The sequence below is a fragment of the Aulonocara sp. 'chitande type north' Nkhata Bay genome, linkage group LG3, assembly GCF_057382095.1.
Source record: "Aulonocara sp. 'chitande type north' Nkhata Bay isolate Kocher_YH1m ecotype deep benthic linkage group LG3, A_spYH_male_GT1.1, whole genome shotgun sequence".
Lineage (NCBI taxonomy): Eukaryota > Metazoa > Chordata > Actinopteri > Cichliformes > Cichlidae > Aulonocara > Aulonocara sp. 'chitande type north' Nkhata Bay.
In genome coordinates this window covers 71,414,931-71,441,067 of record NC_141346.1, presented here as the reverse complement: position 1 = coordinate 71,441,067, position 26,137 = coordinate 71,414,931, and the positions used below count along the sequence as shown (strand labels likewise).

The window sequence follows — 26,137 nt, the reverse complement described above, 5'->3', positions numbered from 1 at the left end:
TCAGCTGAATTTGCTGCCCCCTTGGTGGAGGACATCAGGATCAGCAGCTGCTGCTCCATCACAAACACCACAGAAGAAGAACAACACTGGATCAGATTATCTGGACGTGTTTGACAGGGACAGTGTTCATGTTCATGGACATCAGGACAAAAACAGACGATGGAAACCTGCCAGATTTGAGCTAAACTGCTCGTTTCCATGTGTAGTCCCTGGGAGGTCACATGACCAACAAAGACACACAAGCTGTGTCCCAAAACGTCGGCTGCATCCTCCGGAGGCCGCATTTGAAGGCCGATGACGTCACAGCCAGGCGACGAAGGCTGTCCCGATTCCTCGACTCCTTCAAATGCGTCCTTCATTCCCCCGAGTTTGAAGGATGGGTCGGGTGTGTCCTTCGTGGCCCACCATATCCCAGAATTCATAGCGCGGCCCAGCCAAATTTCAGCTGCCAACAATGGCGGCCGCTACTAAGTTTTAAAATTTAACGAGGGAGTACTACTTACTTACAATGAATTCCTTACACTATATAATTTTCCCGTCAGTGTTGGGGAATTCTCAATGGTGCTTGGTGCCATACCCTCAGGGACTTTAATGTTATATAAAAACACTGACAGCTCAATATCTGCCTCAGTCACTCTCCCTGATCCAGCTGAGTCAGCAGTGGGAAAAATCTGCTTTTCACAGGAACTTGGTAACAGCAATAAGAGAATACGTAGTTTATTCCAAGAAGATATCATGTCTCTCCCATATATAGAATATCTTACTGGAAACGACATGTTCCAGATATCACCTGGAAGACAGTCTGGATGATCCCATAAATATCTAATTGTGAACAAGGTGAAGGAAATCTCATATAAAATTCTTCATAAATGTGACCCAGCCAGTCACTATATGGTAACATTTAAAAGAGACATAAATACTAATTGAACTTTCTGTGGGGATCATCCAGAAACTGTGGCACATCTCTTTTGGTTCCTCTACACAGAGATTCTGGAAGAATTTAGCAGTTTTGTTATTGTCCATATTTTAAGGGAGTTTTCTTTACGATGGGAAAATGTTTTATTCTGTTTCTTTAAGTTCCCCAGGAAGAATGATAAATGTTTTTTTATAAAATATTTGTTAATACTTTTAGCCATTTTATATCTATAAATGTAAGTTTATTAATAAAACACCATATTTCTGCCTTTTTATAAGGATATGAATTGTACATACAATCAATTTCAGACTCAACCAACAAAAAGCCTCTCAGAACAATATTTATATGTTGATTTTTTTCGCCTACTCATATCATAATTTTTTTACTCCTGGTTCTGTATGTTCATGTTCTGTTCTTTTGTAAACTTCATCTGTTTGTATGTTGTATACTCATTGTGTTTCAATAAAGTTCGATTTAAAAAGAGGTACGTTCTAAACGAAGCTTCAGACGTCACTGATCACGTGACTCTGGCCAAACGAATCAAGCCTCGACACGGTGCTTCTGAAGCAGCGCGTTGATCTTTCTGACACACGCACCGGAGCGTCAGCTTCAAGCGGACCATCACTACGTCTCACATCTAAAGGTGTCAAGGTAACTTTGAACTGAGTTCAGTCAATCTGGAGTTTTTCCAAGTTTTCTGTTGCTCTCTGTGAGAGAAGAGCGTTAAAGGCGGGGCTCTCCAGAGTCCAGCAAAACAGGAAACCACAGCTGGGTGTGTGTAAGTGTGCAAACCAATAGAATGCATCGTGGTGGGGGGGCATCACGGGCAAGAAAAAAATAAAATAATCGGTCGTACCCATGCTTCCCCGACGTCATGCCAGCGCATATTGGGAAATTCGTAGGCACCGATCGGTTTCCTCCGTTTGCGAGGTGCGCCTGCTGCTGGCGGCACAGGGAGGAGAGGGCGGGGCGGCGGGGAGTCTCTGGCTGGCTGGAGCGGCATCTAATAACCAACTCGCAAAACAAAATAAAAACAACAAACAGATATTATGATACAGACTTATAATCTGCACCCATGTTTTTTCTAAATTCTATAAAGTGAGCGCGAGAGCCCTCGGTGCGCCTGCGCGCTGCTGAAGTCAAAGTAAACTTTATTGTCATCTCCGCTACAGACAGTCCAGCATATAGAGAGACGAGACGACAAGGCTGCAGATACAGCGGTGCAAGTAAACAAACAATAAATATAAGAAGAGTAAGAAAATAAATCTACACTTTAGGACTCGGGGTAAAGGATCAATAACAATTTAAATTTATAATTTACAGTTTGATGATTTAAAGTCTCACACAACCCGTCAAAAGGGGCGGGGCCGGCTGCTTCCAAGTAGAGCACATTTCATTTATAATGATGTAAATCCAAGCCCATCATGGATTCACGATCTGAATCCTGGGTTGTGTGAAATCCCAGAAATCAACCTTAGACAAAGTGAATCTGTGAACTAAGGTGTAGGTCTGTTAGGTTAATTGTGCTGATCCTCGGGTTGGGGGATTTGTGTTTGTACTGGAGCGCAAAATTCAAACCAATGGAAGATGGACAACAAAAGTTCAAAGCCATCAGGTGCTCAGGTTAGAAAAAAGAGAAAAGATGCAGGTAAGCAGACGTGTGATTGGATAATGGCAGCTCATCCTGAACCAATCAGACTAAACTCCAAACAATACATTATGTTACAGATTTTAATATTAATTAGTCATTGTTACTTGTTGATTTGTCCTTTTCTCATTGTGTGACGACTGTTTGGTAGCTGTTATTGTCTCTCTCTCTCTCTTCATGTGTGTTTCTCTGGTGAAACAACAGTTTTGTGTTAATGTTAGGGCTGCACGATTTTGCATAAAATGAGAATCACGATTTTTTGGCTTAGAATTGAGATCATGATTCTCTCATAACAATAAATAAACATAAAACAACAAATGTCTCACGTTTTGTTGTTGCAGCAAAATGTTGTCCTGCTTGAAATTCCGTCTCCACCGTTGCTCGACGCTGCGTGTACAGAGCAGGTAGTGCAACAATAGAAAAATAGTTGCGGGACGGCACTGTGTAGCGTTTGTCTAGGGTGTTGATCGTTTTCCTAAATCCCTCGTTTTGCACAGTGTTGATGGAGCCATATCTTTGGTCAGGTGATAAGTGATAGCCTCCGTAATGTCTTTGTGCCTGCGGGAGTTCGACGTGTATAGGGAAGCGCTGTATAAGGTTCCCGTTATTGATGTTTGGGTGGTTGACCGGGACGGATTTTCTCCTGTCACTTTCTCGTCATCCCTGACGTGCTCTCCGTTGTTGTTTCCCTGCTAATTTTAGCATCACACGGCACAGCTTCTGTATCACGTGGTATAAGGCTCCGCCCTTGTCATTTGTTGAGCAGGAAGAGTGAGCGCTTGTTTTCATGCAGAGTACGTCCCGGATCAAAATGCGGTACATTTGATCCCTGTTGTCTTTGCTTGATGATTGGTTTGAGTCTTGACAATCCACATTGCTGGCGTTGCATCTTTCAATGGCAGCAATGGCAGGTATCAGTGCTCAAACCTTTTGTGTTTGTTTCCAACAAGTTGCCCACCTCAGGAAACAAAAATGTGTTCTTTTACTTGTCAGATGAACATATGAGACACTTTGACTCTTCAGTGCAGTGTGGAGCCTAACAAAGATCTGTTTTGTGTCCCAGCTGATCAGCAGGAGGAGGAGAGTCTGACGGAGCAGCAGAGGAACATTTTCAGCTACTTGGACTCAGCTCAGCCACTACAGAGGAAACAATGAGCTCAACACAGAAGGTGACAGACAGAGCAGGACCATATGACCAAAGATATTTATCACCATATACATTTGAACATTTGCCATAACGATGTAGCTGACGATAGAATTGACACCAGACAAAATACTTTACAGCTGCACAACTTTATTAAAAACCCATCAATGTATTTTCACTGAAACAAGCAGCTGTTGTTTATGTGCATTAAAGTTATATAAAAATGTAACAGTGCAAATGCAAATTCCTCACTGACAGTTTAACCAAAAGGCGTTTCCAGTGGAAACTGGCCGACACATCCTGAGCATAACCATGTATAACATCCACTAAACTTCAGAAGAGGTTATACAGTCGTGGCCAAAAGGTTTGAGAATTGCATAAATATTGGAACCTGGAGAAGTTGCTGCTTAAGTTTTTATAATAGCATTTTGCCTGCACTCCAGAATGTTATGAGGAGTGATCAGATGAACTGCATCGTCCTTCTTTGCCATGAAAACGAACTTAATCCCCAAAAAGCCTTACCACTGCATTTCATTGCTGTCATCAAAGGACCTGCTGAGACCATTTCAGTGATCGTCTTCTTAACTCAGGTGAGAATGTTGGCGAGCACGAGGCTGGAGATCATCATGGCTGTATCCCGATTCAGGTTCTGCAGCTTTAAAGTCCTCAAGGGCCGCGTACTCAAAGACCGCTAAGGCCGAAGTGCGAGGCTCGTAGGCTCGTGAAATGGGACGTCTAGCCTCCGTCGCGCTGCCCAGGTTGCCTAGCAACCATGATACTAACAGCTGGAAACGTTTCATACAGCTTTGTTTGACAGAAATGAAGGAGAACATATTTAGTTCATTTGTTTCTACATGAGCTCTGTGTGTTTTGATGAGTATCTGAGGCTGAGACCACAGGACTGTGAAACATGATTGTTGGGCTTCATTTCTGTGCTGCTGGCTCTTCCTCCTCCTCTTCCTCACACACTGCTGAGTTTGTCCTGGTGGATCATCAGGGCTGCAATGCCTCACAGATGATGTGCAGCAGTGGGTCCCTCGGTCTGTCCTCACTCTGGACACTTGCAGTCGTCACACATGGAAATCAAATGTGTGATAAGCTGCAGGATTCAAACACAAGTGTAACTTATAAACACATGTTCATACTTTTATTCCACAATCAGAGAGAAAGAAACAGAGAGAGAGTGCAGGACAGACAGACAGGTGACAGTCTCAGGTGTACACACTGCTACACAACAGCACCAGAGAAGGAGGATTTAGTGTTTGTGTTATTACGAGTGTAAACAAGAAGAGTTCCAGATGGTGCAGTGGACACATGTGTGACTGCTGTGATTAAAGCATCTTTCTTTCAGCTTAACGAGTGAACCGTCAGCTCGTTCAAACACACGTTAAAGTGCGTTTGGCTCGACACCACCGAACAGAGGCAGCAATATAACACAGCTAACATTAACAGTGCAGTGGATCCTGCTTGTGCCGTGATGTTCAGGACTGCAAACCGAGCAGCATCACTGACTTTCAGCTTGTTGTGTTTGTGGATATATGACTGACTTTAATTATCCACAAAATCATCACATTCTCTGTCAGATGAAGGTCGACTATTGAACGGCGTATATTTTAAAGGCTTTAAAACCAAGTTAACGCTGAAAGTACAAACATCACTAATGTCACATAACTCTGCCGACAAGGCAGAGTTATGGCTATGAAATGCTCTTTGTGTATCACTTCTTCATTATGAAAGATGTCATTAATCCACTAGTAATGTCTCATCTGGAGTATTGTTCAATCATTTGGTCAGCAGCTAATGAGACAGATCTTAACAGACTTCAGTTAGTCCAGAATAAGGCGTCCAGATTAGTGTGAAGATGTTCATACTATACTAATATTGATAAAATGCATAATAACCTTTCTTGGCTTCCTGTACAGGCTAAAATATTCTATGGCTTACTTGTAGTTCTAAAGAAAGCAATTCTGTTAAACACACCACATTTATTCTGCTCAGCTGCAGTATCCAGATGAAATACATCATCATATTACACAGTTTTCAACAAGCTGCAATTTAGTAAATGCTCGAGTTAAAAGTAACGTTTTGTAAAACTGTTACATTTAGAGCAACTTTTAAGTGGAATAAGTTGCCTTAAAAAATTAGAGAATTATTCAAAACTTCAATGAACACTTAAAAGCCGATTTACAGAGCTTTTAGTTGTTGTAAATATTGTAAGACATGATTTGTTTTTGAAATTTGTGTAATGTGCCTCAATGTTATTGATATTTATCATCAACATTGTGAACTTTATTTATAAAGCACTTTAAAACAACCACAGCTGACACAAAGTGCTGTACACTGGAACTGTAAAATAAAATTACATGAGATATAAATAAAACACAAATAAAAGAAGAGTGAAATCATTAATTAAATAACTACTTCAATTAAAAAAGAAACTAAGTCTCACTGAGGTAAAAAGCCAAGGAATAAAAGTGGGTTTTAAGACGTGATTTAAAAGTGGACAGTGAAGGGGCCTCTCTAACGTGCATGGGCAAATCATTCCATAACTTTGGAGCCACAATAGAGAAGGCCCCGCCCCCTCTGAGCTTCCTCCTGGATCTCGGTACCTCCAGGAGCAGCTGGTCAGCTGACCTGAGAGACCGACAGGGTGTGTGGGGATGAAGAAGCTCAGAGAGGTAAGGCGGGGCAAGACTGTGAAGGCATTTAAAAACAAACATAAGAATTTTAAAATGAACTCTAAAAGACACAGGCAGCCAGTGCAGAGAGGCCAGCACGGGGGTTATATGCTCTCTTTTTTGAGTCCCTGTTAGGAGTCGTGCAGCCGCATTTTGAACCAGCTGCAGACGTGAGAGCAATGACTGACTGACCCCCACATAAAGTGAGTTACAGTAGTCCAGGCGGGAAGAAATAAAAGCATGGATCACTGTTTCAAGGTGCTGCCTCGAAAGAAAAGATTTTACTCTTGCCAGTCGCCTTTAATGATAAAAACCGGACTTCACCACTGCTCTGATTTGGTTGTCCAATTTAAAATCACTGTCCAACTTAAAACCAAGGTCAATAACCACAGATTTAAAATAGACTTCCAGGGATCCTAAAACAACAGGGGAGGACTCACAGGGACCACTGGGTCCAAACACCAACAGCTGTTTTCTTTTCATTAAAATTTAAAAAGTTTAGAGCCAACCAAGCTTGAATGTCATCTAGACAAGTCAAGAGAGGTTTTATGGAGATGCCATCCATGTGTTTTAGTGTCAAATAAAGTTGGCAGTCATCGGCATAACAATGAAATGAGATCCCATGCCTTCTAAGGATAGAACCCAGTGGCCCTAAAATTGAGCCCTGTGGGACGCCGCATGACAGAGGAGCAGAAGACGATTCGTAACCGAGAAGGCTGACAGAGAAATATTATTATTATTATTATTGATTGCTTATATTTGAACAATTGTGAAACCTCACTGTGGATGTAAGAGTGAAATTATGTGGATATCTTGAATCCACTTTATTGTGTAATATTTTATGTGAGTATTTGACGGAAGACGAGCAACATCTGTTGTGGAAGCTAACGGGGTTCCTTTAGAATAAACAAACATAGGATTTATTATCACTGAATAATTATGTATAAATCTATACAAATTATAGAAATATGTAATAGGAAACAACAAAATAATCTAAATTATAAAATAGTGTGTGTGTGTGTGTGTGTGTGTGTGTGTGTGTGTGTGTGTGTGTGTGTGTGTGTGTGTGTGTGTGTGTGTGCATGATTTTAGTGTTTGAACAGTCATGAATTATCTTTAACAGCAGGTTGGATGTAATGTGTTAGAACTACCAGCAGGTGGGGATAAGAGACCTTTAAGGTGTTTGGTGCCACGCTCCACCTTCAGGTTTAAAACTAGTGTTAATGGAGTTTGAAGGCTGAGTTTGTTCCACGACTGCATTTCACTCACTGCCTCTGTTTGTATCTCTGTCACTGCAGGACCAACATGGAGCCAGAAGTCAGCGCTCTCAGGAGGCCGACAAACCTCACAGAAGAAAGGGAGAGAAAAAACACACCTGTGACGAGTGTGGGAAGGCTTTTACTGAGAAGGCTAAACTCAAACAGCATCAGGTCATCCACACTGGAGAGAGACCGTTCAGCTGTGACTTGTGTGGAAAGTCTTTTTCCTTCAAGGGTTCCCTAAAAACACACCAACTCATCCACAGTGGAGTTAAAGCGTACAGCTGTGATCAGTGTGGCAGAGCTTTTACTCAGAGTAGCCACTTACAGAAGCATCTAGTTACCCACTCTGGAATTAAGCCATACAGCTGTGACGAGTGTGGGATGGAGTTTACTCTGAAGGCTTCACTAAAACAGCATCAGGTCATCCACACTGGAGAGAGACCGTTCAGCTGTGACTTGTGTGGAAAGTCTTTTTCCTGGAAGCGTTCCCTAAAACAACACCAACTCATCCACAGTGGAGTTAAAGCGTACAGCTGTGATCAGTGTGGCAGAGCTTTTACTCACAGTAGCCACTTACAGAGTCATCTAGTTACCCACTCTGGAATTAAGGCATACAGCTGTGATCAGTGTGGCAGAGCTTTTACTCACAGTAGCCACTTACAGAGTCATCTAGTTACCCACTCTGGAATTAAGGCATACAGCTGTGATCAGTGTGGCAGAGCTTTTACTCACAGTAGCCACTTACAGAGTCATCTAGTTACCCACTCTGGAATTAAGCCATACAGCTGTGACGAGTGTGGGAAGGGTTTTACTGTGAGGGCTAAACTAAAACAGCATCAGGTCATCCACACTGAAGAGAGACCGTTCAGCTGTGACTTGTGTGGAAAGTCTTTTTCCTTGAAGGGTTACCTAAAACAACACCAACTCATCCACAGTGGAGTTAAAGCGTACAGCTGTGATCAGTGTGGCAGAGCTTTTACTCAGAGTAGCAGCTTACAGAGTCATCTAGTTACCCACTCTGGAATTAAGCCATACACCTGTGACGAGTGTGGGAAGGGTTTTACTCTGAAGGCTTCACTAAAACAGCATCAGGTCATCCACACTGGAGAGAGACCGTTCAGCTGTGAACAGTGTGGAAAGTCTTTTTCCTTGAAGCGTTCCCTAAAAAAACACCAACTCATCCACAGTGGAGTTAAAGCGTACAGCTGTGATCAGTGTGGCAGAGCTTTTACTCAGAGTAGCAGCTTACAGAGTCATCTAGTTACCCACTCTGGAATTAAGGCGTACAGCTGTGACATCTGTGGAAAAACTTTCAGCCAGAGAAGGAGCCGAAATAAACACCTACGCATTCACACCAGACATGATGTGTACTGCTGTGAACAGTGTGGCAAATACTTTACAACAGACGCACACTTACAACAACACATGTTTACCCACACTGAGGAGAGACCTTATCAATGTGACCTGTGTGAGAAGACTTTTAAATCTCCACGTTACCTGAGACAACACCAACAGATCCACACCAGAAAGAGACTCTACAAGTGCAGCTACTGTGAGAGAAGCTTCTCACATTCACGTAATCGTAACATTCATGAACGTGCACACATGGAAGGAAACTACAGCTGTGACCAGTGTGACAAGAGCTTCAGGAATCTCAGTTCATACTCTGCACACAAACGATCCCATGTTACTAATAAACTGTTTCACTGTTACCAATGTGCCCAAACATTCACCTCATTGTCTGCTCTGTGCAAACATCAGCGCGATCACTCAGGGCTGAAATCACTCCCATGACTGGATCACAGTGAATCTGAAGACACAGAAAGATCCTCTGGTTTCTGTGTCGGACTCAAAAAGCTTGAGATCAGGCTCCACAGAGTTCAGATAGAATCATTTAAACTTGTGTTGAACTGAACTGGTTGCTGGGCTGAACTTCTACATAATACAGATCTACATGGGATCTTCTTTTCTGTTGTTTTACTGAGTCAGTTTTGTCCTTTTTTCTCTGTCCTGGTTTTGCTCGTCTGTAAATGATTGAAACTCAGTCAAATAGTTCATTGTTCTCCAGCAAAACGTTTTGGAAACTCATGTTTAACCTTTAAAACTCTGACATGTTTTAGCACACAAGGCTTCATCGGGGAGTTCACTCATGATTGGACCATGAGAACAAAGGTTTTTAGTTCTTTCAAAGAGAGTCATGGAGATGTTTGATGTTTCTGTTTTTCTGAAACCACCTGAAAGAAAAACTATTTTTCTTGCTTTATGTAGTGTGGAAGTTTTTAATGTTTCTTCATCTGTGATGTTCTTGAATGTGTTCACGTGAAGATGGTACAAATAAACTGTCCTTTCAGCTTTAGCTCCTAATTTATTCATTATTTATGGATGTAGCACAGCAGCCGTCTCTTGATTAACACATGGAGGGCTCGGGATCTGATGGTGTCGTCTCCCTAATTTGCCCACTCAGTAAATCTCACTCATGGCCAAGAAATTGAAATAAACCTTGTTTCCCTGCTGGATAGTGATCCACTGTAACTCTGCTCCTCCTTCCTGTTTAGGATTTCTGTGGCTGAAGTAAAATTCCCTCCATCCATCACTTATCCCAGCTAACCCAAAGTGAAATAAAGTTTTGCTCGTCTTAAAAAAGCATTACAATAATGGGCATTACCAATGCAAACTGAATGATACAGAAGATGAAAGAAGAGACTTCGATCAGTTAATAAAGCTCATGATCTGGATTCATTGTGGCTGCTACACAGATACTTCTGGGTCACTTCTCTCAGTTAGGAACCTTCCTCACCAAACTGACTGTTGGACCACACCCCTGGTTTCATGAGAAATTGTTTCAGCCATGATTTCTCTTCCTGTATTTCAGAGTAAAGACTGAAGTGACAAATGGAAGCATGTTTAAAAAACACAATGTGAGAGAGACGTTGAGGTCCTTAGAAGTTACCCTGGGTTTTTCTGTCACCCTGCTAGATGTTACACACCTTGTTATTGGACTGATTTCTACTGCTGGACTACTCCTGCGGAGAGTAACAATACTCTTACTAATTAGCTCCCTTTCACACCTTTGGGGATATTTATTTCTGTGTTTGCAGCGCTGTGAGCCAGAACAGCGAGAGAAAAATCTGCAACAGCGACGAGCCGAATGCTTACGTGAATCGCAGCAGCTGCACATGTGCTACGCTGAATTAGAGGATATCTTTGCTCTGGATTTCTATTTCTACTCTTTCATTTCTATATGATTCTTCTTGCATCTAAAGAAAGATGATTCAATTTGCTAAATGTTGATGGCTCTTCGTGCTCAGGTGTAAATGAGACGTAATATTTGCTCTTGGTTTGGTTCTCCTGTACAGAACCTTGCAGTACAACAGAAACCTAAAAACATTATTTGTAGTTGTTATTCTTAGTTGTTCTGCTGCCTAAATACCACAGGGTCTGATTATGAAGTTATTGAGCTGCACATACGTTACGACCTGCTTAAGTTCGAGGTCACAGCGTCTGTAGAGCAGCTGGAACATAATGAAGTCTACAAGGTTAAAGTTTTCTCTTCAGTTATTGTTCTTTCTGCTGCTTGGTTTGATGGATCTGAGAGCTTTTGTTTTTATTATTGTTATTATAATTATCATTAATATTTTACTCTCTAGAAGCTTTAAAATAGTGTTTGTGTTTGAAAAAATTGATTTAAGAATTGAACAGAAACATCTGTCCTTCTGAAAATGGCCCAAAGGCACGGAGACAAAGTCAAAGGATGCAACCTGTAACTTTCTCTTCCTTCATGTCAGGACCATCATCCATGATTTATATAAAATGCATATAGCAACAGTAGCACTTTAGTTTGGACTTTATGATTTCTGTAACTGGAAAATATTATTTTGTTTAAAGACAGAAGTGACCGCATAGTTGCAACATCAAAGGGAAATATTAATTAATTAGCATCAAGTATATTTGTTGCTTAAGCGTTTGCACTATAACTTAAGTAGGATTATAACTTTTAAGGAAGGAAAGATTTCAGATATTTAGTTCACTGCTTCAGTTATTTTATATGAAATTAAAACATTTCCGTTGGTCAAATATGATGCTCTAAATCAAATAAAAGTTTGAAAATAAATGATGTATTTTTAAATGCTGCAACAAATGTTCACAAAAAGTAACTATAATTAAAACCAGTTAAACAAAATCAAATGTTTGAATCATGCTTAACCAAATGCCAGGCTGGAGAGCTGAACCTAAAGTATACGTAGAAAGATTTCAACATCTGAGCAGTTTTTAATGTTTTTATCACATATAAATGTCACAGCAGTGGGTCCTGGCCCAATGCTTTGTGTTTTTGGTTTTCTTTGACTCTTGTTTTTCTTGGTTTTTGTTCTTCTTATTTATCAGGCTCTCAGTAATCTTAGTTCTCCCTCCCTCAGTGTTCATTTCAGCCTGTGTTTAGTTTCTGTTCCCGTGTCCCACGTTTCATCGTTTCATGTCGAGTCAGCCCTGTCTCTCTGTTTCCTGTGTCTCCCCAGTCAGCCCCGCCTCCCTCGGGCACTCATGTGTGATACAGAGTAATAAACCTGACTACATTTGCTACACTCTCTTTATTACCTGTTACTTTAAAATTCATACACTAATTATGTCTGCCCATCTCTCTAATGTGAAGGTCAAAGGTCAACATCCCAGTGACATAAGAATAATCCCAAAGGGGCAAAGGCAGCGGTTAATTTAGCACATTTAGCATTAAGGGTACAGCAAGGATATACTTTTACTTATTGTGGCAGGGGTGTGGTCTCTGGCCTGCTGCAGTGGAGGCTGGTGGCGGGACATTGGACGGCACAGGTGAGGGTGATGGAGCTCATGACTCTCCCCTTTATAGTGACGGAGGAGACTGGCGTGGGGGAAGCGTGTAGTGGAGGAAGCCGAGGAGAGAGCTGGTTTCTGGCTACAAAGACGGCGTCAAACCAGAAAAGATTGCTCGTGGTCAAATAATGTGTCAATCACCTGTGAATCAAACTGTGTGTGGCTCAGTTCATGTCACAGTGTTGTTTAGTATATCTTCACTTGTCTCACTCTCCTTCTGTTCTGTCCATCAGGACGATCCTCAGCGCTTACACAGATCCTCCATCGATGTTTTGGATCCAATCAGTGATCAGTTCTACGAGGAGGCCTGGATGTTCACCAGCGCTCGCTACACCTCCATCTACCAGAAGGTGAGTGTACTCCTTTGTGCTCAGATTAACATTTTACTTCTTAAAATACATTTTCATATATGAGCTTTCTATTATTTCATGGCCATTTAATCAATATTAAAATTACAAGCATATCAACAAAGGTGAAGCTGGTTTTTTCCACTTGCTGTCACACAGTCATGGAGGAATACAATAAATACATAATCAGTCATAGATCCTGAACAATGACATTAAAAGAAAGTCTGTGGCTCTAAAAACTAAACAGTATAAAGACATGCTCCAAGCTGCTGTTTCTCTCCTACTCCTCTAGGTTTTCCACTGTCGGCCATCCAGCGATGCTGGAGGGCTACCTGGCCAATGCTGGCCTACACAAAGAGGTCCCGGCTCGGAGGAGCTGAAGAAGATCCTTGCCTTCCTCGTCAGTTTCCTCTTCAGTTCCTATCCCAACAAAACCTTCTTGCACCTATTAGCTCCAAAGAGGCTATGGTGCCCGTGGAGGTCTGGACCTGAGGCCTGTGCTCATCACGTGGATAGAAAACACTCTGACACCATTCTGGAGGTCTGATGGGACTCTGACCAAAACACAGATGAAATAAAACTTGTGGCTGGAGCTTTTAAAATTACTTTTTCACCTCATAGATTAATGCTCATGATTGCATGTTAGCCAGACAGCATCTCCCCAAGGTGAAACTCTCAGGAGACATATACTCTTAAACTGTAATCTGGTTGAGACTACTTGAGGAGATCTTAGTAGCGAGTATGTCGATTTAGTCTCTTCACCAACAGCAGACAGACCCATGCCAAGAAAGCAGACATGTTCTCAAAGAAAGCCGAGAGCAGAGATTGGAAAAAGCTAAAAAGAAAAAGCTGCAGCTTCAGACGACTATCTGCCTGTAAGGCTGAAAAAGTCCAGTTACGCTCTATTTTGGAAAAGCTCCCAGTTTTGGTAACCTGGACTTTTATTTGCCCTCTTCTGCTACAGATGTTGACTGTGACCTCAGAGGCCAACTGGACCACACAGCTGCAGCAGGAGTGAGGGAGAGGAGTCTTCATCCAGCTTCAAAGAAAACATCCAGGTAAAGTGACGTGGATCAGCGGATAAAGCCGTCTCCACTTTAAAGGAGATCCTCTGAGAGAGAGACTCTCTGAGCCATTTTAGCCTCAAATTATAGGACTTTATAGTACAGCAACACTTTTAAAGGACAAAAATAAGATAAACTGTGACTGTAATACAAACAAAGTATTGCATGTGTTTTTAAAAGTGTTCCCCCGATGGGCAGGATATCACTATTAGACTGTCCCACCAGCCAACTTCAACAAGAGACCACAGCAGCATTCAGTGATCAGCACAGATGTTCCTCTAACACTCAGCATCTGATCCCTGTTGGTCTGTGTGCTTCTGCTTTTGCTCAGTTAGAAACCCTGCAGCAACCCGACCCAAAACTGTGTCTTCTTGTTGGCCTCAACGTTGAAGTGTCAAACGTCCAACATCTGGAAAGGAAACCACGCCAGTGTACTGTGATGTTTCACCAACATGTGGCAGACGCTGGTCCTGCCTTTCATGCTGACATCAGCAGAGAGCCCCGCCTACCTCAAAGCCTCCCCTGTCATGTATTGATCAGGATGATTATGAAGATGAGCGAGTGCAAATAAGACTGTAAAAGTCCACAAGCAGAATGTTTGGATGCTTTCTAATGATTCATGAATATCATGAGAGTGTTTGTGTGTTTTGTCTTTTCTTTGCTGACGTTTGTTACTAACAAAGACAATTTACGCTCTGTGTGTGTTTTCATCCTTACCAGCCGCACTCTAACTGCAATGAAGGAAACAAACTGTAGAAATGGTCGACTCAGTGACTTCATAAAATATTGAAGTGGTTCAGGTAGAGCCAGTTTTTAAATGACCATGAACACTGAGCGTATTGTATCTGTACAGCATGTTTTTCTATTAGACAGATTTGTAACAGAGGCCTTGCTCTCAGTAAGTTTGAAATCCTTTTCTGATTTCTTTTGTAATCTCTGATCTTTGTGTATCCTGCTCAGTTTGCATGCTGCCTGTAGGAGTTTCTGTCTTTGTATTTGAAGAGAATTCATTGAATATACTCAGCTGCTTCCCTTTGGTGCCTCACACATCACTGAAGTTTTTCAGTGTCCAGTTATTTGTTTTTAATAGCTGTTTGAATTCTCTGTATGTTTGACCCTGTAGACTGTTTAATGGACTGCTCGTCTTCCTGTTTGTAACCACTGCCTGTTTAGGACTAAAGATTTGGATTTTTGACTTTAACACAGCCTCTGCGTGTCGTCCCTTTGTGTCCTCGTCCTCTGTGAATGTGTCACAGATGTTTCCATGATAATAACACAGCTTTCCCACAGTGGCTTGCAGCAGCATTTATTCACAGCACATTTGAGAAAGGTTCAGATTAACTCGATGAGTTTATATTCAGAATGATTCTGACAGTGGGCCACTGTGAATTGTGATCTTTCATCAGGTCAATGTTTAAGTTCAGTATTTCAAAGCAGGAGCTATGAACAGTCATCATGTTGGCATTAGAATTATTATTATTAATCATTATTAATAATGTCGTTACTCATGTATAACCTTGATTAGTATACATGAATTTTATCAATAGTGAAAAATAATGAATAATTCATGTATAACTTTGATTGTGTTTTGTATATTAATTACATTTAAATAGAGATGTTGACCCTGTCTCTACAGTAGCATCAGTGTAACATACATTATTGGTCCAAGCTGTCATAAATGGGGAGCCTGATCCTTTATTATGAAAACATGACGAGTATTTTTCTTGTCAGTTGGGAAGAAGTTGGTCTTTTTTTCCTTCTTTTTGCTCAGTTTGTCTTTTCTTTGATAATTGAAACTCTGATCAAACCTACTCATGTTCACAGCATGTAAAAGCAGCTGACAGTCCGTGGCATTGTTGTTTGTAGAGGTGCAGTGTAGTGGGAGCATAAATCAAAAGAAAACAGTAACATTTATGTAATAAAACATCTGAATGAAAATGAACAGGCCCTTTATGAACTTCAAAGGGATCTGAAAACAACACTTTTTAAAAGAGTATCTTGGGGTGCAGGTGGTCAAAATAGAAAACTGAGCTGAGACTCTAAGTTCAATCCATCCATTGGTTTTTACTTAGGAGGAAGAAATGTCAGGCTGGTGCAGGCTGGTTAGGTGCATGTGGTTATCTTTACCTAAATGAGTTCACTTTGTGGCTGCCAGGTTGGGCAGAAGTACCTGTCCCCTGTTAGGCTTAGTTAGGCTGTTCTCTTCTAATCAGACAAATAAGGCGATGACTTTCTGCGAACAGTATTTCTTATAACTCAGCAGTATAATGCATCATAAAACAATATCATTCATTCACAATAAATCAGCAGTCTAATGCAAATCAGTTTAATAAATGCAATAGTTATTACCTTTAGGTTATTACCTTTAAACCTTTAGGAGAGCCGTCTCTGTGCTGTGGTTCACCCTAAATCCAGACTGGAATATCTCCAGGATCTGTCTATCATTCAGAAAATCAGTAATCTGAGTAAAAACAAGTTTTTCTAAGATTTTACTTAAAAATGGTGAGTTGGATACAGGTCTGTAGTTATTAAAATCATTACAATCCAAATTGCTCTTCTTCAGAAGGGGCCTCACCACCGCCGTTTTAAAGGCAGCAGGGAAGACACCCAACTGAAGAGAGCAATTCATCATGCATAAAAGCTCAGCCTCAAAAAATCCATAAAGTGTTTTAAAGAGTGAAGAAGACATGTGGTGGGTCTCACTGTGGAGAAAACTTTCTGAAGGTTCTCAGCATTAACCAGGACAAAGCTGTCCAGTGTCTCCTCAGGTACAATCGAGCCCTCAGATGTGTTTACAAACATATCGCGATTAGATAAAATATCAGATCTGATGGCGCTGATCTTTCCCCTGAAGTGGTCTGCAAACTGCTCACAGAGTGAGTCTGTGGGGGTTCTTTTGGAGCTTTTAAAATCAGGGTTAAATAAATGATCTATGGTGGAAAAGAGGACCTTGGGATTATTTTTGTTATTACTGATTATTTTGGCGAAGTATGAATTTCTTGACTTCCTTAATGTATTATTGTACATTTTAAGTTGCTCGCAAAATATTTGATGGTTGATAGTGTTTTTATTTTTCCTCCACCTCCTTTCTGCTGCCCTGCAATTTCTTTTGAGTTTTTTGACTTCTTCGTTTCTCCAGGGTGATGCATGTTTTACGTTAATCTTTTTGGTGGTGAGTGGAGCAACGGAGTCAAGGCTTTTCTTCAGTTTGCTGTTAAAATAACTAAAAATCAAATCGCAGGGTGCAGGTAAAATCACAGGGGGGCATTTGACTAAAACCCTGGTGAAATTTGCAGCCACTTCAGTGGTTAGATAGCGCCTCCTCACAGGTCGCACCGAGGTCTCCCGCTGAATAAAACCGGTGATGTTAAAAAACACACAGTAGTGGTCAGAGACAGCCAAGTCAACAACAGAGGACACGCTGGTGGACAGCCCATGGGTGATGACCAGGTCCAGAGTGTGTCCTCTGTTGTGAGTCGGCTGTGTGACGTGCTGGTAAAATCCAAACAGTGAAGAATGTTTAAGAATTCTTTTGTTGCAGGGTCAGAAGGATTATCTATGTGCAGGTTAAAATCACCGGTTAAAATTATCATATTATATTTTGAATGTATGTTTGTTAAAAATTCAGAGAATTCCTTGATAAAAGCAGCGCTGTCTTTAGGTGGTCTATAAATTGTGACAGATAAAACTGGAGGGCTGCTGAAAACAATAGCGTGGAATTCAAAAGTGGTAAAATGATCAAATAAAATTTGTTTGGAGGTGAGTGTGTTGTTGGCTAAAGATGCAGTCCCACCACCTCTCTTACCACTTCTAATAGAAAAAGAGAAATTAAAATTTGGTGGGGAGGCCTCAGTGAGAACAACTGGTGCATCCGAGCCCAGCCATGTTTCAGTTAAAAATAAACAGTCAAGTTTATTATCTAAAATTAAATCATTAATAATAAAAGACTTGTTCGACAGAGAGCGTACATTTAAAAGTGCCATACTGATTGAGACTGGTGGATTTTTGACAATAGAGTTGAATGGATGTTGATATTTTTGAAGAGGCCGGAGGTTATTAATGTTTTTGGAGTTACTGGATTTATGATAATTCTGTTGCTCTCTGTTTGTGATTATGACGGGTATTGTGTTGACTGTGGGAGAGAGAGGTCCGAGTCCAGAGTTTTGTGTATTACTGTTAAAAGTGGAACAAATATAGGAGCTGGGACCAAGGGGACATCAGTCAGTAGCAGACGGATCAGCAGGTAATGTCAGTTTGGGGTAGTGACAGGGCGATGTGCGGCAGTGCTGTACGCCAAATGCCAAATTGGCGGACAGCAAACGGCGTCCCCAGGCGTTGAGGTGGAGCCCGTCTGCCCCCAAAAGATGCCTCCTCTCCCAGAAGGCATCAAAGTTGTTAATAAAACCCACGCCGTGGGAGACACAGGCGGAGGAAAGCCAGGTGTTAAGGCTGAGCAGCCGGCTGAAACGGCCTATCCCTCTGCCACAGGTGGGGGTGGGCCCAGAGATAAAAGCACTCACCTGCAACTGACCAAGGAGGCTGAAGAGTTGGAGGAAGTCCAACTTCAGCAGCTCAGATTGCTGTTTGGGGATGTCATTGGTGCCGATGTGGATGATGAGCCGGTTAACCTGTGGGTGGGATGCCAGAATGTTGGGAATTCTGTCCACTATGTCAACAACAGTGGCTCCCGGGAACGACAGCGTGAGCGCCCCCCTCATCCGCACGTTCCTGATGATGGAATCCCCGAGGACCAGCGTGGAGAGAGGAGGTGCCACCGGGGGCTGTTGGCCATCTGAGACGCCCGCGCCGCGACACCGGAGGTGTTCAGATGGAAATGCGCCAGCCGGACTGCGTGAGTGACTCCCAGGTTTAGCTCTGACTCTACGCTCTGCTGAATCCTTTGAACCTGCTGATCAGTAAAGCTCTACGTGCTGCAGCAGATTGACCTCATCTGTGTTCACAGGTGTGGACCTCAGCGCTGAGGTGCAGGAGACTTTCATTCAGTTCTCCCTGCAAACAGCATCCAGCCTGGAAATACTGTCATCTTTCCCACAAATGCTGCTCTTATCTCAGAGAAGAAGTCTGATGTAAATAACTGCAATCAACAGTGATGTTCTGCACAGATCACTTTTCCATTTTGCTCTCTAGATGAGTCCCACACTGTAAAAAAAAATCTGTCAAATTTACGGTAAAATACCGGCAGCTGTGGTTGCCAGGAATATACCGTGTAAAAAATGTGGAATCTGTAAAAGACAATACGGTATACTGGTTTTGTAACCCTAATTTTTAAGGTAGACAACGTATTATTTTACCAAAATCATGATAGAAAAAACCAAATATATTTGTCAATTAAACAGCAATTTAATGTAAAAAATGCAACTTTCCATAGCTTTTTACGGATATTTGCAGTAAAAAAAAAAGTAATAATATAATAATATTTACAGTAATTTGTTGTTAATTTAACAGTAATAGGATAGACCCTATTATTGTAAATAACTGTAAAAATAACAGAAATATGTTAAACCTTATTAAAACCTTTGACAGTAAAAAACACAGTGAAATTGTATAACAAATTACAGCATTTTATTTTGACCAGATACATTTTACGGTAAATTCCTGGCAACCACAGCTGCCGGTATTTTACCGCTAAAAATACAGTACAATATGAGGAACATAAATGGTTTACTGTACATTTTACATTTGCAACCGCTAAATATAGAAAAATCTAAAGATGCTCATATACAACCAAGGTAGAGAATATTACTGATAAACAATGAGAAAATTTGACATACCATTTGAAAACAGACTAAACATATTATTTTCTCTATTCCTACAAAACAGCATAGATCTTGAGAATACAGCATGTGTCCATATATATGGCTGGTAATCCATGGAGGAATGAATAAACATGAAACAAAATATTACCTGCCCCTGACCTATCAACAGTAATGAGTCACTGGGTCCTGCCTTGGTGAAGGAAAGGACTCGGTGGAGTTTCTAATGCGCATGGTGTTGAAGATACAAGCTCTGCAGGAGTACTTCAATGTCCATCAGGAGTTCACTTTGGACTGGCAGGATCCCCTCTGCAGCAAAAAAAATGGACAAAGTTTGATCAGTGCTTGAGCAAAATGCACAGAAATGAACAAAACGTGCTGCCAAAACCAGATCTAATGATAAATGATTTCTTAAGTGTAAAATATACAGTTCTTAAAGGATAGCTATTGTCAAAATGCAACCTGGGCTGTTTTTTTCAGTTTTTTTTTTTTTTTTACTGTAAACGAGACAAACATATATCTAAAAGCATAATTACGACAAACAAGCCGTTTTTGAGATTGACCGTGATTTTGTTTTGTGGTCAATAGCCAGTGAATGGGAATACTAGGGGGCCGGGGCATAAATTTGAGCACATCAAAATCGATACAGTAAAAAAAACAAACAAAAAAACAGCCCAGGTTGCGTTTTGGCAATAGTTATACTTTAAATCTACTTATGTAAAAGTTATACATAGACAACGCACAATCATAATCATAATTTGTTGGAAAACGTATTTAAGTTTCATATTGATTTATCATAGAACTTGAAGTTAATGGCTGAATGCATGGTGATGAGACCTATCATTCAATCTACATTTTATAGCGTATGAAACTGCTCACCTGGACATGAACCTGAGCTCGGCTGATTAAGATTAGTGTCTCCTGTCCATCTTTCTTTAGCAAAACTTGAATAATACCACTGCTTACCTCTTATTGAATCTTTGGGTGCAGACTTAATTGAAGAGCCTCGTATAAACAGGCAGGGTGTGATGTTTAGGGAAACCAAAGAATACAGCCGCCATCATTTCTGCCAGAAGACTCATTGGGTGCAACGAAGCTTTCATTGTGGACTGGCTAGATACCTTCTGCATTCAGAAGGAAAACAAGAAGGGCATACACCATAAACAATAATAACTGACAAAAATAATGAGACAAGAAATTAAAGTAACAAAATAAGTGCAAATCAAGTTTCCCTGTGTTACAGTGTAGCTGAATGTTTTTCAACAATTTGATTTACGGTAAAACACATACCAAATATTTCCAGCCAAGGTTTGTTTCAATCTTCAGCATTTTTTTCCTGCCATTGTCTTGAAACTGTTTCATCTGTCTCTCTCATTTGATGCTGTTTACAAAAACAAAACAGCAATATTGTAAAGGGAAAAAGGAAAATTAATTTAATGGAAAAAAAAAGATTATGACCTGAAATCTCACCATTTCCTGAGAGTCACAGGTCCTTTGAGTATCCTTATGGTTTCTGCTCAAATTCAGTGTCTGAAAAGGGCAGGAACAAAACAAACCTTTTTAATCATAATAAAGACAAAATAAGATTTAGAGACAGACGACAAAGAAATGTGTAAAATATCTTCTTGAATCTGTTTACTTTACTAACCTTGAAAGAGACTCTTGGGTCTTAGCTGTGCCACCACCCTTAAACCTTAAAACAGATGGAGACGATATGCTGGCCTGGCTTGAAATTTCCATATTTGGTGCTGTAAAACAATATCACAAACAATAGATTAATTGTACTTTTTGGACCTTGGCCAAAGCATAATAGAAAAAACAGAAAGTCCTTCATGGCTATTGTGCAATGAAATCATAATACTTACTGGTTTGTTTCTCAGATGTCTCCACTCCTAATGATTGTAGTGCCTCCAGTACAATTTCAAGGATTGAGGCAGACAGGTCCGGCAGCACCTTAGTAATGGAACTCCTTATGCTGCCCCCCATTTCCAAGATGTCTGATAAAAGAATGTGAATAAAGGTCAATTTACACCAAGTGGTACCTTTGGTCTTAAAATATGAAGCTGATCTTGCTTGATACTACACTTTTATACAGTGTTTCGTAAGTACCAAACTAACAGCACCATTATTGTGACAGCACACTGTGTTTCAGTGGAACCATTTGGTACCCATACTTCATGTAAGATGTTAATGGATAGAAATCAATTAAGTCAGTGGGTTTTGACCAAAAAAATCATTTTATTTAAAACAGCTTACTATCACTTATGTCACACAGAACATCAGCAGGAGGCTCAGTAGAGGGCTCTTCTGATTTCTGCCACAGATCAGACTCTAGCAGACATCTCAAAGTCTCTCTTAAAGGCACATAATAGGCAAACCTATCTTTTCTGTTTTCATCTCTCCCTAAAAATATTTTCTTTGGTTCCGCATAGTTGAAGGCTTTTTTAAAGATCTGAGCTCTTTAAAGATCTGAGCTCTGGAGTGCACTGTCCTCAATGGCTGTATGACATGCAGAAAAAAGATCATAGCTTTTGACAGACTCACAGACTTTGTTGATGTCCTCCTCTGATAATGATGTGTCATCTTTTAACAGTGATGCAAGTTTACCCAAACTGTATGTCTGTCCCAACTCATGCATGTTCTGCATTTCCTCTACAATGTTCTGTATGGTTGAAGCAGGCAGTAGAAACTGACCCTGCAATTTTAAGTAGAATAGTGAAACGTTTCTCAGAAAAAGATCACAGAATTCAGGGGGCATTTCCATGTTATCTTCATGTGCAATAGACTGTGCAGCAGGCTCGGAAATCAAGGGTACAAAGTCATCTGATGTGGTTGGAACAGATGATGATTGACATGCAGACTCTCTATATAAATCACCAATGCTGCTGTCTGAAAACTCTGTGTTTACGTGACATGTGAGCAGTAAAAGATGATTTAACTCTAAAGGTATTTGTGCATCCTCTTACTGGACAAGTGACCACGTGTCCTTCCACAATATGGCTCTTCAGATGAGCTATTAACTCTTTAGAGTTCTGACACTGACGTTCACACATCGCCATTGCACATGTAAACGAAGAAACCACCACCACACCAGTGACATGGGTGGGGGCAGTGTCTTCGGTAAAAATGAGCCTTAAACGCGCCATACCTGGTGTATGTCTGCTTGCAGCCTGCTTCAATACACCGAAAGAAACAACGTGGCTCATTCCGATGCAGTTTACAATGAAGCACGTAGCCCCTTGATGACTGAACTACCTTACCACAGAAATTACACGTTAACATAACTCCATGTACTTTGGTAATTCCTCCCTAGCGAATTAAGCACGCCATATACAGAAACTAATCCAGAGCAATGCTTCCCTCGCAACAGTAATGCTAACTCAACTCACAAATGCTAACTAAATTCACAACCTCACTCATAAAAAACGAACTGCTAAAATTATCTATAAACGCTGGGCTGGTGGATTTTTATAACAGAGATAACTTGAAGTTGCATGTACTCACCTCACCTCGAACTAATTGTAAGCTGCCAGGATGTCTACAAATTCCGAAGATGCTGTGGTCCAAGCAGCAATAAATGGCGCTAATATACGAGTTCAAAACTGTGTCCGTTAGCGAAGCCAACTTGAGTCTCCTGCATGAAAAAAAGAGCGGTTGGCACACAGCTCAGCAGCGCGCCGCGCTATTGGTCATTTTCAGGTGACGTCATCCCGCAATGTAACGTCGCTCTTTGTTTCTTTAGGAGGTTCGAATTTGATCAGAAGTCACGTCTGCAGACCGCTGCAGCCACGTCTTACCTTGCTTCCCCTTTTTTTGGTGAAATGGTTCGCTCATACTGCACAATGTTGCTACCAGATTTTTTTTCTCTGCAATTCGAACGTAAAACGTCTGTACACAGTTTACCAGCAGTTTAGCTACCAATCAACAGCGATCACACAAATTCAAAATTTAAGGCCGACCCACTTAAGGTGGTCTGATAATATGGCGTGAAACACAACAACATAAAGTTGTTTTAAAATAATAATTAAAAAAGATTATTGAAATCAATTTTATTCACAACCATAAACTTTATTTTTAACATCTTCTTTTGCTGTTGATTTTTTTATCAGAAGGTTAACAATGATATACTGCAGGCCTAACTTTTAATCTGTATATCAGTATCTGAATTTTAAAATAAAAAAATACTATCAGTTTTATTGTCTTTCACTGCTGATATTTGCTTTTTTTTTAATGGTATGTACTGGTTGTATTATTACGGTGGACCCTATTTTTTAACATCTTGTTTCTGTAAAAATGAATGTTTTTGTTTGCTTAAAAATCTACAGCTTTATACTGTGAATTCCAATGTGCACAACCCCAAAAGATGTAGTTTTACTCAAATAATACCGTAAAATCTAAGTTTTTCAGACATTTTCAACATTACAATATGTAATTGTAAAATGTATGCATATTTATTTGTTTTCACAGAAAATATTTATAATTTCAACATTTTATTACAGTAAAAAACAAAGTTTTATCCAGTCTCACAATTAACGGTTATTCAATCTATTTAATACAGTAAAAGGAAGTTTTTGATTTTACGCTCCATTACCGTTGGAATTTGACGGTGTTTTGCTGTATATTTTACTGACTTTTTTTACAGTGCAGCTGCCTGACCTTGTGTCCAGGTGATCGTCTCACTGAGGAGCTTTTGTTCTGAAAATCTCACGTCCATCACCTGTTTCCTTTTTACTATCTCTGCTCTTTCTTTATTCACAATGCTCATAATATCACACAATTATATTCATCACCTGCATGTTTTTATCCAGCTGCTGTTAGAACCAAACAAATAAAAAGGATGAAAAGCCTGAAATCCTTTGATTTATTACATTTGAAACAAATATGAGAGCATCCCTAACAGCACAGCTGAGACCTTTGTTTTAATCAAGCCTTTGTATCGACACACTTGTAAAGATTCATATACAAAACATAATAGAATAAATCAATATAAAATACACATAATCACAAAAATGCAGCCATGTTGTGAGTTTGCATCTAAAACATGCATGTTTCCCTTTGTACAGGCAGATTTACAGCAGACAAAGCAACACGCTGATCGACTTTGACCGCTGCAAAAACAAAATACCCACCAAGTCTGAAGTCGATCAGAGGAACTGTTGACAGACTGACAGACAAACAGATGCTTGATTCATTAGTGCGATTAAATGTTCTTCTTTAGCAGCATCACTTCATGTGTTTGTGTTCCAGGAATAAAGGTCTGTTTAAACTGGACGTCTCCTCAGCATCACTCGTGCTGTCATGGTTTCAAAGCTGTGCAGAAAGAATCTGAGGGATGATACAGAGGTGACCAAAGTTACAAACATCCAGCTGTGCTGGAAATGTTTGCAGAGCTCCAAACTCTTTGGCTTTCTGCAGAGCAAGTATGGAAGAAGCACCTGAGCTAACTTCAGTTTAGACGATATGAGGAAAAATGCTGCTTCCCAAAGTTTCCTACAAGTATCCAGTTTATATTTAGAGAAGCGAAGGCTCTTTATCCTGACAACTACTCCCTGGTGGATCCCTGTCCTGTGACAGCAGCAAAGACTGTGTATCAGTATCATCAAAGCCACTTCAATAACCAGTGTTTAAAGCTCTCTAGCAGATGGACTTCAGTGGCAGCAGCCTCTGTCTGCTGTGTACAGAAGGTTCTCTGATGAAGCACACAGCAGATGCTGCACTACAACAGCAGCAGCAGCTCAGCTTCAGTTTGCTTCGACGCCCTTTTTGACCTGTGAAACAGCAGAAAATGAAACATTTCAACACCCGTTTGTTAGCGTGAGCTATTCTGCTGTTTTTCATCATTTCACAGGTGAAATAAAATCACATTTACTTCCTGTAGGAGTGATCGTGTCCAGCCTGACTGAGACCATGTGCTCCATCCTGCACAGGTAATAAACCTCTGACATGAAGGGCTGTCAAGTAGTTTTAGACAAATGGGGGTAAAAGAGACGTTAAAAGCTTAAAGAGAAACTACATTTTCTAAGAACTGTCTGACGTTCACCTCTCACACAGTGGATACGATTCTGCCGCTGCAGGAATAATCTTTGTGCTTATGAAACTGTCCATGTGTTTGCAGAAAATGTCACATGTTCAAAGCCATCCCAGCACCTGGGGTTTGTATAAGTGCAGCTGCTGGTGGGGAGATAGTCTCACTCTTCTATATAAAGAGTCAGCAGGCAGCAGATCTTCATCTGTGATCTCCTCCATCGTCACGTCTTCACTCTTCAGCAGCTATGGCTTCACTTCGTGCCCTTCTGGGAGTGGTGCTGTGCTCCTCATGGTTTCTGCTTCTGCCTCAGGCCGACTTTGATTTACAGAGTCATCCATAATATTTTTTATTTTTTATTTTACCGCCCATCTATTTTCATACAAATGTCTCCGTCTTATGGAAAAGGGGTGGAGCTTATCCAACGAGGACAG

General features: G+C 40.7%; 3 protein-coding genes and 1 long non-coding RNA gene across 9 annotated transcripts in view; 3 read left to right on the top strand and 1 right to left on the bottom strand.

The window, feature by feature from the left end:
* LOC147336918 (protein NLRC3-like) overlaps positions 1 to 26,137 on the top strand; it is a 1,139,417-nt gene that overhangs the window by 895,515 nt on the left and 217,765 nt on the right. The gene's annotated exons all lie outside the window — the stretch shown is intronic.
* On the top strand, positions 1,270 to 10,049 carry LOC147336924 (uncharacterized). Of its 2 annotated transcripts, XM_086287199.1 has the most exons (3): positions 1,270 to 1,567; positions 3,628 to 3,733; positions 7,685 to 10,049. In XM_086287199.1, the coding sequence occupies exons 2-3, from the start codon at positions 3,716 to 3,718 to the stop codon at positions 9,440 to 9,442; spliced, it is 1,776 nt and encodes a 591-aa protein (XP_086143325.1). In that variant the 5' UTR covers positions 1,270 to 1,567; positions 3,628 to 3,715; the 3' UTR covers positions 9,443 to 10,049. The 2 variants fall into 2 exon arrangements, with proteins under 2 accessions (XP_086143325.1, XP_086143326.1); XM_086287200.1 differs by lacking the exon at positions 1,270 to 1,567 and having other exon boundaries at positions 3,140 to 3,733.
* Positions 12,483 to 14,485, top strand: LOC147336923 (phospholipase D1-like). Of its 2 annotated transcripts, none has more exons than XM_086287242.1 (4): positions 12,483 to 12,843; positions 13,133 to 13,381; positions 13,805 to 13,898; positions 14,240 to 14,485. In XM_086287242.1, the coding sequence occupies exons 1-3, from the start codon at positions 12,622 to 12,624 to the stop codon at positions 13,856 to 13,858; spliced, it is 525 nt and encodes a 174-aa protein (XP_086143368.1). In that variant the 5' UTR covers positions 12,483 to 12,621; the 3' UTR covers positions 13,859 to 13,898; positions 14,240 to 14,485. The 2 variants fall into 2 exon arrangements, with proteins under 2 accessions (XP_086143368.1, XP_086143367.1); XM_086287241.1 differs by having other exon boundaries at positions 14,236 to 14,485.
* Positions 19,391 to 24,231, bottom strand: LOC147336922 (uncharacterized). 3 transcript variants are annotated; one of them, XR_015128548.1, is made up of 8 exons: positions 23,476 to 24,231; positions 23,183 to 23,312; positions 21,544 to 21,675; positions 21,327 to 21,426; positions 21,149 to 21,208; positions 20,969 to 21,059; positions 20,645 to 20,802; positions 19,391 to 19,987 (listed from the first exon to the last, which is right to left on the bottom strand). It is a non-coding gene; the product is annotated as an uncharacterized LOC147336922 (long non-coding RNA). The 3 variants fall into 3 exon arrangements; XR_015128549.1 differs by having other exon boundaries at positions 23,188 to 24,230; XR_015128547.1 differs by having other exon boundaries at positions 19,392 to 19,987; positions 23,183 to 24,227.